Source organism: Chelonoidis abingdonii, chromosome 5 (genome assembly GCF_003597395.2).
Source record: "Chelonoidis abingdonii isolate Lonesome George chromosome 5, CheloAbing_2.0, whole genome shotgun sequence".
Lineage (NCBI taxonomy): Eukaryota > Metazoa > Chordata > Testudines > Testudinidae > Chelonoidis > Chelonoidis abingdonii.
Window position 1 is genome coordinate 41,082,591 of NC_133773.1, and position 12,903 is coordinate 41,095,493.

General features: G+C 38.3%; 1 protein-coding gene across 2 annotated transcripts in view; it reads left to right on the top strand.

Moving 5' to 3' along the window:
* The first annotated feature begins 6,709 nt into the window (after window positions 1-6,709).
* MYOZ2 (myozenin 2) overlaps window positions 6,710-12,903 on the top strand; it is a 28,050-nt gene continuing 21,856 nt past the window's right edge. Inside the window, exons 1-2 of one of the 2 annotated variants that reach the window (XM_032762558.2) lie at window positions 6,710-6,857; window positions 7,421-7,523. In XM_032762558.2, the coding sequence (XP_032618449.1) occupies window positions 7,448-7,523 (76 nt within the window). In that variant the 5' untranslated portion in view covers window positions 6,710-6,857; window positions 7,421-7,447. Of the gene's footprint in view, window positions 6,858-7,420; window positions 7,546-12,903 lie in introns of those variants that run through there. The other variant, XM_032762560.2, reaches the window with a different exon arrangement.

The window sequence follows — 12,903 nt, forward strand, 5'->3', positions numbered from 1 at the left end:
GTGATGGGAGAATCAGAGCCTTTGGTTCACTAGGGGTTCTAGTGCTGTTGTATTTGGGTTGCATTCATTGTTGGAGAAGGTTTCAATTGAAAGGAAAAACAAACTCTTTCCCCTTTTTAAAATTAGGTCATGCTAAATTTGTGAGAGACAAGCATGCAGATTTTCTTTCAGGTGAGGTAACTGTCACAGAAAATGCTTCAATGTATTAGAGGAAAAATAAACATTGGCAAGAGCTGTGAAGGAAAATGTGATAAAGTCTCTGGATAAGACACTGAAATTATATAATCAAATAGGGGGAGGAAGTAGGCTTGCTTTGGCAATTTGTTTCTTGACATATGGAACAGCAGCTCTTTTCAAGTATCCACCTCTATTTACTTTAGTTTCATTCCTTATTATGGACACATCAGGTGACTTTGGCACAATAGCCTATGTGTTAGGGGGTGGATTGTTAGTGGAGCAGTGAGGCTGGGCACCAAACATTTGAATTTTCCACAATTTAACAGTTTCATTGCTGGCACAGGTGAGAGAAAGCACTGAAAAAGAAGACGGAGTTTTGGAGTCAAGTCCACACATCCCTTATGCTTATGAAGCCTTTCTGATCTCTCAGTTACTTTCCTTTTTAACATCTCTTTTATTTTTATTTTTTGGACAATACTATACTTACCTTAGACTATAAGACTGAAGAGAGCTTTAAAAAATTAACTCAAAACTGACAGGTAAACTGCAAAATCAAGGAACAGTCAAAAAATAAAACAAGTTTGAGTATGTCTGTCTGTCTGTCTATCTATGATTTGCAGTTCACCTTTCAAGTTGCATGAGAGTGTAATTTACTTAATTTACCCTCTGGGTTCTGCCAGGAGTCCACAGTCCCCACCATAATCTTCAATAAATACCTGAATTTAAGGAGTTTATACAAAAACAAACCTGAAGTTGAGTATTGAATTTACCATTGACTATATTCTTGGCAATCTGGTATACAATCCCTCTCTTTCTTTTTCTCCTTCTTTAAGAACTGTTCTGTTTATTGGAAAGTGAATACTATAAAAAAGGAAGAAAGAGATAGAGGGAGACATTCCTCACAGAAAAAAAGAAAAACAAGAAAGCCAGAAAGTATACCTGGGACTTAATCCTGCAAATCTCATTCAGGCACTGAACAGAATCTTGATCCTGGAGACACTTACACACATGCTTACTTTTATGCCATTCTAGGAGTTCAATTTAATGAGACTACTCATGGTAGTGAAGTTAAGCCTGTGCATAAATGTTTGAAGAATCAGGGCCTAGAGTTCAATGTAAGCACATGTGTAAAGTTAAGCACACACTTAAGAACTTTGCTGAAGTGAATAGAAGCCTCAGGCAAAACTTCCACTGACCTCAGTTTGAGTTTGCCTGAACAGATTCCCTGGTGCGTATAAGAATGAAAAACTGAAATACAGAAGAGAAATGGATCTAGGTAGTCTGTTTTTCCCCCCACTTTTAAGTCTGCACTTCCTTTCTCATAAATTATGCTTTCTGGAGAAAGCAGCATAGTAAGAAAAATCCCACAAGGAGCTACACAGGACAATACTAAAAGGAAAGGTCTGACTGAGTTAAATAAAAATGCCCTAGAGGAAAAAGACAGGTAATTGTTGTCCTTTTTCATAGAATGGCTAAAGCATTCCAGTTCACCACTAGCTTAATAATATTTCCTCTCATTGAAATGCATGATTTGCTTTGGTTTTGATATACTGTATCACGATGCTGTAAGCTATAAGTCTTTAACCTTTATTCCTTATTATGAACATTATGAGAGTCACATATACACACAGTGGGTTTAGTAACTCATGGCCTGATATTTTCAGATACTGAAAACCCTGAACTCTTCTGACTACTATGGGAATTGCAGGTACTCAGGGTATATCTACACTGTGATAAAAAAACTGGTACCAAGTCTCAGAGCTCAGGTCAGCTGACTTGGGGCTTGGACTGTGGGGCTAAAAATAGCAGTGCATATGCTTAGGCTTGGGCTGAAGTCTGGCCTCTGAGACACTTCCCCCTCACAGGTTCTCAGAGCCTGGGCTCCAGCCTAAGCACAAATGTCTACACTGTATTTTTATAGGCTAAGTCAGATGACCTGTCCAGACAAGGCCATGCCGTAGGTCTTTTATTGCAGCGTAGAGATATCCATAGTAAACTGCAGGATCAGATTCTCTATTTGCAAATGTTACAGTTAAAGTTTACTGGTTCCATCGATACCCCAGATGAAACTCAGTATATGACCAATCCTGTTCCTATTTAAATTAATGGGAAAACTCCCACGGGCTTCAATGGGAGTTGCATTGGGCCCTTGAATAATCTTCACAAAGAGGCTGTTTAATGTTCAACTTTCAAATCATAAATTTCACAGTTAAATGTTCTGCACATAAAGTTTCAAGTTGTGATTTGGTGCCATCCTTTTCTTCTCGGAGTAAGATATGACACTGAAGCCAGAGAGATAAACAAATGGAAAAGGAGCAAACAGAATATAGCCTCGGTTCAACAAAGTACGTGATTAAAATTAGCAATGTTCTTAAGTGCTTTAAGAACATAAGACCTGCCATATTGGGTCAGACTGGGGTCCATCTTGCCCACTATCCTGTCTCCAACATTGGCCATTACCAGAGCTTCAAGGGAAGCATACAGAACAGGACAATTATGGAGTAATCCACCCCTGTCTTCAGGTAGTCAGAGGTTTAAGGTAGCCTCAAATCTCTGGTTGCATCACTGACAATCTTGGCTAACAGCCATGATGGACATATTCTGCATTAACTTATCCAGCTCCTTTTTGAACCCAGTTATACTTTTGGCCATCAAAACGTCCCATGGCAATGAGTTCCAGAGGTTACTTGTCCATCATGTGAACTGAACAGCTCTAATCTTTTTAGTCTCTTCTCATATGGAAGCTGTTCTATACCTTGATCATCTTTGTTGCCCTTCTCTGAACCTTTTTGAGATGGAAAAACCAGAACTGGACACAGTAAATGAGGTGTGGGTACATCATGGATTTGTATAGTGGCACTATAATATTTTCCATCTTATTTTCTATCCCTTTCCTAATAGTTCCTAACATACTGTTAGCTTTTTTTGACCACTGCTGTGCATTAAGCAGAGTTTTCAAAGGACTATCCACATTGACTCCAAGATCTCTTCCTTAGGTGGTAATAGCTAATTTAGACCCATCATTATGTAAGTATAGTTGGGATTATTTTTTCCAATAGGCAGACATTACTTTACATTTATCAATGTTGAATTTCATCTGTCATTTTGTTACCCAGTCACCGAGTATTGTGAGATCTCCCTGTAACTCCTCACAGTCTGATTTGGACACAACAGCCTTGAATAATTTTGTATCATCTACAAACTTGTCACTTCACCCCCTTTTCCAGATCATTGATGAATATGTTTTCAGCACTGCTTCCAGTAAGATCCTTGGGAGACCCTGCTTTTCCCCATCTCTTCTCTGTAAGACTTAACCATCTTTCAACCTGTTTTGACTCATGATGGAAACTTTTGTCTTATTCCATGGCTATTTAGTTTCTTTAAAAGCCTTTGGTGATGGATGTTGTCAAAGGCTTTCTGAAAATTCAAGTATACTATATCAACTGAAGCAGCCTTATCCACATGCTTGTTGACTCTCTCAGAGAATTCTAATAGATTGGTGAGGATGATTTTCCTTTACAAAAGTTCTGTTGATTCTTCACTGTAATGTTCGTGGGAGGCTACGGGCCTACCCAGAGTGCTCTGCAAGAATGAGGCCCCCACACACCGTGAGTTATTGGCTTTAATGAAGGTAAAGTGACACACCCGCAACGGGGACTCTGGGCTTTGCTGTCATGGAGGCGGGGAACCCAGCACTGAAGCTCAGCTCGGCCTGGGTCGGAGTCCAAAAACGGGACCGGGAGCATACAGCTATATATACACACACACACAATACAAAGCAACTCATACATATGCAAGAAGGGACTTCCCACAGGCTATGTCCGCCCTTTGGCCTAAGGCCATACAAACTGGTTTCAACCAATTAAAAGCAAGTTATAACTGGCATGCCGTGTCCTACAATGACCGGCCACTTAGCAAGCAAGGGCTTTTCACAAGGCTGCCGAGAAAGCAGAAATACCCTAGCTAGGCCGTGACACAGTCTTTCGCAGTCCCCTACATTCACCAACAAATTGTGTTTATCTATGTGTCTGATAATTCTTTTCTTTACTATAATTTCTACAAATTTGCCTGGTTCTAAAGTTAGGCTTACTGGCCTGTAATTGCCATGACCTTCTCTGATGCCCTTTTTAATAATTGGCTCTACATTAGCTACTTTCCAGTCATCTGCTTACCTGAACTGGGCCCATAAAAATTTGGACTTGTGTACAAAATCCATAGCTACCTGTTTTAAGACAAAAATAGCGGGGGGTAAATTTAAGTAAAACAAATATGGAGATATTTCATTTTATTTACTTTTGCTTTAGAGGCAATTCATAGGGCTGAAAGAATGTGAGACCTGATCTTCTCATGGCATTTCCACTAATCGGGTGCTGAAATGTCATGAGTATCGGCCCCAGAAATGACTCCTGGATGCATTTTTAAAGCAAAAGCCTCAGACGAACATAAATACAAACAAAACACACAGCTCCAGTTGAAATCAGGATTTCTACCTGTACAAGGGCTGAACGAAAACTGAGCAAGACTTCAGGATTTGCACTAAATACTGAAAAGACAAATACCAAAATAAATACCCAACCCAGTACTTAACCTCATAAGAACAAAATACTGATTAAAGTGATCAAAATAACTTTTGGATTGTTAGAAACAATTACTCTTTTGAATTTTTGTTTGTTTGTTTTTGTTGTTGTTGTTTTGTATCTTCTTTCCTAACAACTGCTTCTACTTTTAAAGCAAGAAGACAAAACAATTGTAAGGGGGAAATTCTTATGTTTCCTTTGTCTATACACAGAGCAAAATCTGTAAATTACCTGCTGTGGAGGCATAGCTCTGGATTTTTATCACTGAGACATCTGTCCAAATTCTGGCTGTCACAGAAAAACATTGACTGTCAGCTCCATATGCACTATGAGTAGCGAGGGAATGAGAAAAAAACAAACACACACACACACACAGTCACACCTCCTTCACAGTCTCTCCACTTCACCCTCGTTCCACCTGCTTTCCTAGCTCCCCAGCTTCCCCGCCTTCTTCTTTCATGGGGTATACAGATGGTTTTAAAGGGTTTTTTAAGTGTATGTGCTTTTTTTTTTGTTTTGTGGAGAGGTTGCTGTTGGTTTTGTGGTTTGTTTTTTACCCTGGACATCTCAGGTTTATCAAGTCTGGTCTTCCTGGCTTTTGCTGGAGGACTTGCTAAAGGTCTCAGAGAAACAGGGAGCTTTCTGGGTCTTTTACTGAATGGGTGAAAAGTATTGAACCTTGAACAAACAGTTTTTTCTCAGGTGTTTATTAAGACATCCTTTTTATCAGATGCTTGAAAGAGCAGAGGAATTATAGTCAAGTATACTAGTAAGCAGTTTCTGTTGACTCTTAACAAGGATTAAAAATGAGCCTCACTCATGGGCAGGGGAAACTATGGTCTGCAACAGAGAGGTTTTACAGGGGTGGTTTAGGAAAAGCCAAGCTTGAGGAGAAAGCTTAGGCTGAGGTTTATGTTTATGAGTATGTTTGTTTGAATTTTATACAGTGTATGTATATGTATATATTTTCAGGAGGAGGGCGCCTCTTGCTTACAAGGTATTAATTAATTATATATCTGTTTTAAAGAATCTGAATAAAACTCACATCCAAACTCAATTATCCAGGTTTCACTTCTTTTGTGCTGTGATGTCACAATCCTACTAGTCCTCTACTGAGTCTTCCAGGGAGGCAAGAACTCAATTTCTGATGTGGAAAATAAAGCAGAAAACAGAACTTCTTTAGAACAAAAATCCAACAAAACCAAAACCAGGAAAACAGCCTTCTCATCTCCTTCTACCCTACCATTTGGGTACCTTTATACATAAAAAGGGAGGTGGGCACAACCTCAGTGTTTTCTTTGCTAGGTGGACAAGATAGCTACTGTCCTGGGATACCTGTGATTGTACATATAGCAAGTTTCCAGCATAAAGTGATACAGTATATTGGGTATTAATGGACTCTAAATTATTGCAGTTTTCTGAAATCAATTTTAAAAAATCATTATGAGACAAATTCTTGTACTATTTCTTGAGACAAACTTAGTCTATTGTAAAAGCGTTGTCTTAACACAAACAACACTGCAGATTTCTGATTTCTTTTTAAGAGTAGGCTTTGTACCCCATCAGCCGTCTGCCACTAACTTTAGTCATCAGCTACTATAAAGGCACGGTGTTATCTTTCACTGAAGGATTAGCCCATTCCATTCCCATCATATAGTCTTCCTCATCATATATTTATCACCTTATTTTTAAATGTCTTTCCCCTGGTTTTAACATGGAGATTATTCTTCTTCAAGGTGACGATGGGATGATCTGAACAAGTATGACGAGAGCATTCCATGAAATCTCCCAATAAGCTCTGGAAGAGATACACTCTCTTTGTGGTGGGTACAGCGGAATCCTTTCTGTTCTCTTCTTTCACCAGGAAGATATGACTAGCTGAAGTGTTTGGTTCTATATATAGCTGGCTGATGTCAGTTGGATGCCAGTCTCTTTGGAAAGGATCAGCCCCCTGTTTGTCCTTGTACTAGGTACCATGCAGACCCAACCAGAAGGATAGAAACCATCCAGGACCAGGCAGGTCATCCCCATTCATAAACTCCAGAAACTTCACCAAAAGGCATTGGGATTGCTTTTTTCTGCACAACAAAGCCTAACAATAGGGTAAGTGTATTGTTTCCTGAAATATTTTGACATTGTTTTTTCCTACAATCTGTTGCATAGAAGACATTTAAGTAACATTCTATCTCAGGAATAAAATAAGATGTATATTTTTATTCAGTGGGGAATCCACTTTCTTTGCTTATTTAAAGATGCTTTAGCAAGCTCATCAACCTTTTTGCTGTCACTTTAAGCAGATTGCCAGAATTTTTCCTATTTTTGAGACTGTAGATCAAGGGTTAACAAAAGACAGCATATGAAATAAATCACAGATTTGCAATTTTTTTTAAACATAGTGTGTGGAAATGAGAAGGCCCAGACTACTGCCACAGATCTTGTGTAGCCAAAGGACAGTATGTCACTCAGGACTTCTTATCCTTGAGTGGGAGAACATGTCTCTGCTCAGAATGATTGCCAGTGTCTTTGGCATTGTTAAAAAGACAGCTTAGCCAAATGAGAAACAAGTATACTCACTAATTATTCTGAAGACAATGCTAGAAACAAAAGTCAACGAGATTCTGCACGCAGGCTTAACAATGTAAAAATGTGGATTTTTTGTTTTTCAGTGAGGAAAACCCCACCAGACAATCACCATGTTATCACATTCTGCCATGGTCAAAGAGAGGAAACAACAAGCATCCGCCATTATGAAGGAAATCCACGGCAATGGTATAAGCTAAAACCAGTTACTGTATGTCCTATGTTCCTTTAGCCCCTTCCTAACATTTCTTTTTAATTTCACAGTCTCTTAAAGCTCTGGGTATTCTGTCATAGATAATCCGGTGGGGGTATCTGCTGCCTATGGTAACTAATCCTTTTGTAGTTGTCTCTTTTCATTTGAAAGCTATTTTCAGATGAACAACTGTTGTGAAGGAATGAAGTAATCTAACAGCTGATGTACATTCTGCTTGGATAGCCTTTCAGAATATTATTTGGGGCTAATATCATGACTGGATTCCATTTTACGAGACTATTCATATACAAAACATGATTATCTGTCTATATCATTTTTCCTGTTTTCCATTTCTTTTAATATCCATGATCAAAATATTTGTATCATTATTCTCCTTCTTCCCCTCAAAGCTAGCTATTGGGATTAATAAACCTTATTAGCTCTTGTCATTTCTCTCCAATACATAGTTACTGGCTGTTCTTTTAAGCAAAAATTCAACTTTTCTGTTGCCATTTTGAGGGAAATAGAAACACCTATGAAAATCTTAGCTTGATTTTCAAAAGTAGGTGCTTAAGATTATCCTCCTAACATGAGACTTTCAAAAGTGCTTTGTGATTTAGGAGCGCATGTCCCATTGACTTGCACTGGGACTGTGCTCCTAACTCAGATGCTTTTGAAAATGCCATCCATAGAACCTTATTTTGGTGCTTAAATACGTGGCCTAATTTTCAAAAGTGGTGAGCATCTAGTAGTCCCCCTTGAAGTCTGTGGAAGGGGTTTAATACTCAGCAATTTTGAAAATCAGGCCATTGGTTTAGGTGCCTAACTATGAATTAAGGACCTAACTTTCAATCTACTTACGAAACTGTGGGCTCTATTCTCCTGCTCATATGTATTGTGATAACTTAGATAACTTACTGACAAATTTGATTCCAAGGAAAGTAGGATTAAGTCCTTTGTATATGTACAAAAAAGAATCTGCCCACGTAAGTGCCTACCCATTCCTTTCACATTTTGTTGTAAATATACCCGTTAGATTTTTTTAATGCAGTTTTATTAAACAGTTTAATATCTGAGTGACATTTGCAATATTTTTTGTAGATGCCATTTCTGGATCCCATGTCTTTGTATTTAAAGACTATGTAAACCAAGCTGTACTGAAGCCAATTTAGGATTATTTAGATGTTCCACATATGACATAATTGTCTCTGAAGTATCTTATCTTATTTAACTCATTTGTTAAAGCTGACTGCAGTGATCAGTTAAATCGTCCAATGGATCATTTAGGCATTTGCTGTGGGCCACATCCAGTTTTAATGCAAAATTAGTTAATCGGTCAAATTTTTAAATCGATGTTTAAGATCCATGCTTAAAAATGTGTGTGCCTATCTTTGCATGTACAGTCCTTGCAGTTATGAGTACAGATCATAACTTTATGCATGCAAAGGCATGTGTAAATACCCACTTTGCAATTATAGTCAAGGTAACCTCAACACAATTTACAATTGCTCACATTTTCACACACACAATTGGACCTCTCTTTTAAAAATCTAGATTAGGCATAGGGAACTGGTATGAGAAACAACTCAGCCTTCACTGGAAACTGGAAATGAATTGATTCCATCTCTGGATTAAGACAATGTTGTTGGAACTGGGAAATAGGACCCATGACAGGAGAAGGCCTGAATGGGGCAGAGGCAGTGTAGCAGGCAGCAGTGCAGCTCAAAACATTGATTATTACCTGATTGCAAGTGAAAGTAGAAGATCAAGGATTTAGGAGTAGGAGAAAAACTGGAGTCTGTCTATGGGGGGGGAATCTCAGATTGACAGTCCATCCTTCTCACTGAAGGTGCAAAGGAAGAATGGGCTAGGAGAAAGATGCTCTTCAGAAGGCCTTGAAGATTTTGGGGAGTGGGCACAAAAGGCTGCTGCATCTAAACTTAGTCAGCATTCATATGATTGAACTGAATCCAGGCTTTTTTTGAGGTTCAAAGAAGTTTAGTTAACTTATTTTACTCACTTCTGCATTTCCTGTTTTCAGCTGGGAATGTAAACTGAAAGACTATGAAAAACTGCCCTCTTGGTGTCTTTGGCTCAGCCCAAACCTGGTCATACTAGAAATCTTGTGAAGTCTTCTGTCATGAGATTTCCAACCTGATATCCAAACCACTGATGTTCAGACAAGCCTTGGAGAAGCAGTCAAGCTATTGGATGTGTTTAACTTCTTGAGACTCACTGATCAATACTTTAAATCAATGAAAAACTTCCCAATCCTGGACATTTTCTAGCCATCTGGAGAAATTTGGGTTGGAATGTGAATTTTAAATCCTCAAGTTCAGGACCACAGTTTTGTTCTGACCCTTTAAAAAAAAGATTAAAAAGCTTGGATCTGGGATTTTGATTTGGCCTATCCTTTTCACCCTAATTGCTGGCCTGCAAACTTAACCTGAGATCTTAAAGTTGAGCTGTTTTCTTTTTGGTTTTTGCATCATTATCTGTAATAATGATTCTGCAATTGGAATTTAGCTAACAATTCAATTATATTGCTTGAGCCATACAAAAGAATCCCACTCATTCTCCCAAAATGGCATTGGCTCTGTATTGTTAACAGGAATAAAAAAAAACAGTAAAAATGTATTTTACTGAGTAAAGTAAATACTTATGGCTTGAAGCAGGTCTATTGCATAAAGAGGACTCATTTTTATTCAATCAGTTTTAAATAACATTTTAAGATAAAGTAGAGAGAGTCAAACTCTGTGAACAGATTCATACCAGGAGACTTATAATTGCTGATTCAACACAAAGCCTGTTAGCTCTACATCGCTGCTTCAAATCTGGGCCTGGCTGGCAGAGCCTGAAAGTTGTTACTCTCCACCAGTTCTTTAGTGGTTTGTGTGAAATCAATATGGGTTGTTATTTCCATCCCTAGTGGGCAAAGTCCACATCAGAAAAACACTACAAAAGTAGGAACTAATAGGCATGTTTTTGTTTTCTCAAGAGAGAGTCCAGGTATTAAATGGGTGAATAATAATCTCTCCTTTTCTGGCCTCCACAGTTGAGCGGAGGTGGATTGGTAGAATGATGGAGGAAGACTTGGACTATTCCTGCTTGGGATAAACCTGTTTTGTAGAGGGCTTTACTTTCTGGGCCTGGCAATCTTCACCTTTCACAAATGCTGATTTCACTGTAATAGGTTTAAATGAAAGTAGAAAATAAGCTCAAAATGTTTAAGATAGGCTGAAGTCTAATTTACTTTTAAAAATACGAGAATATACTTGGCTCATTCATTTTTTAAAATCTTCATGTATTTTTTTGTGAAGGAAGCCCTTGATATCTGTTAATTACTCCTTGCTCACCTTTAAATCTAGTTTCTATATAACATCATTAATGCATGCTTCGACAGCTACATATTTAACTACCTTTTGTGGAGGTTTATAGATTCTTATTTCTGATTATGTGATAAACATATCTTATCCAATATTCATGATTAAAATGTATCATCTACAAGATGATATTTTGAATCCTCCAGTTTAAAATCTTCTAAGAGATTAGGGGGTTGAATGAGGGAGGAAATATATAAATCATATTTAAAATGAACGTTGTTACCATTTTAAGGGGCAGGGAGGACTTGGCAGGAACAGAGAAAGAACTGAGGCTAAAAGGTTAAGATCAGGATTAAAGCATGGAGCTGCAGATTTAAGTGTCAATTTGTGAATTGTTAACTTTTGCATTTGGAGATGATCTTTTTGTCTTCCTCTAAACACCACCTTCTCTTGCTTCTCATCACCCTCATTGCACTGACACCATAGCAATCCCTCTGCACATCATTGAAACAGACAGCAGATTAGATTTTAATTTTCAGAAGACTGGAGTAAAATCTCATATTTACATTTCTGGGAAGCTGCCTAGATACAAAGCACCACACAATTGGTTACAAAGTGTTTGGATCCTAGCTGAATTAACATAAATGAGAGCTCTGCATACAGATCGAAGACAGTGTGTGTCCGAGAGAACGGCGGGGCCCAAAATATTTAACATTCAGTATGGAGCAGAGGTGTGGCTGAATTGAATTCTCTCCACCCTATTCCCACAAACTTTCATTGTAGGCCAAGTTCTAGGGAATGGAGAAAAACATGAGTGAAAGAGGCTTTGCTTTACATGAAAATATTGGTGGACTAAGAGGTGAAATTGTCAACTCCAACCAGCCAGGATGCCTGCTGCGATATGCACCAGATTCAAATACCCCTGACTTTTGGATGTGGGGTTGTTCAAAATGAAGTTCTGAATCAAAATTTTGCGGCTTTAGCCCATACTTAGTGCATACTATATCATGAGGCCTATAAATCACCACTATCTGGCATTGTTTAGGCAGTGGGCAAGCTGAGACATCTTTCATGCTGAACTCTTAGTTTTATTGTTCTTTCTTAAATAACAGGAGGCTATCAGGGTTCTTGCTCATGTTATTTTTAATGCAGAAGTGCATTCTCCTCTTCCTGGCATTATCCATAGCTGGCTTGATCCTGCTCCAGTTGTTGTCAACTGCAAAAATCTGAATGACATCAGTAGGAGCAGAACTGAGCCAATCCAGATGCAAGTCCAGTGCCTGCAAACTTTTCTTTCTGTGAGTTAAAGGGAAATTCAAGATCTCAGCAGCCTGGGATAAGTATTTAATGTGTCTGTCATTCAGAAGAGATTTATATTTGCCAGAAATCAAGAATTCATGTTGTTTAGGTTCACTAAGCTTCCAGTTGATATTACACAATGTATTAAAAATGAGAAACTATAGAAATGAACTCTGAAAATAAATATTTTTTTCAGTTCTTATTTAATATCAGATGTTACTGTAGCTACCAACTGCTCCCCTATTGTAATTTGTAATGCAAAGTTAAGTTTTGTTTCTGTGTGGATGCCCTGGAAGAAATTAAATAGTTTCCAACATGTAATTTGATTTCAGTTCATTTTACTATATTACATACATTTACACACTAACTGAAGCCTGAATATTCTGTAGTGCATAAAAATATTTAAAGAATTAGGGCTTATATCAAACACATACCAAAATGTCACCTTGAATAAGCAGAGCAAAGATTCATATTGGAGCCTCAATGCAGTTTTGCATAGCATGATGTTACTTCATATCTGGTCCTGAAGCTTATAAACACCCACAGAGACCAAGGCCTTGTCAACAATGGGAAGTTTCTGCGCAGTGAAGCAGCTTTCTGCAGTGTAACTCCCAAGGTGTACATGCTGCCAAGCCACGTAGTGCGCAGAAACTGCACAGTGGCAGCGCTGTAAAAAAACCACACTGGCAATAGGCGTAGAGCTTTCTGCTCCAGGGCTACAGTGTTGCAGTGCCAGTGTAGACACCCTGGTCAA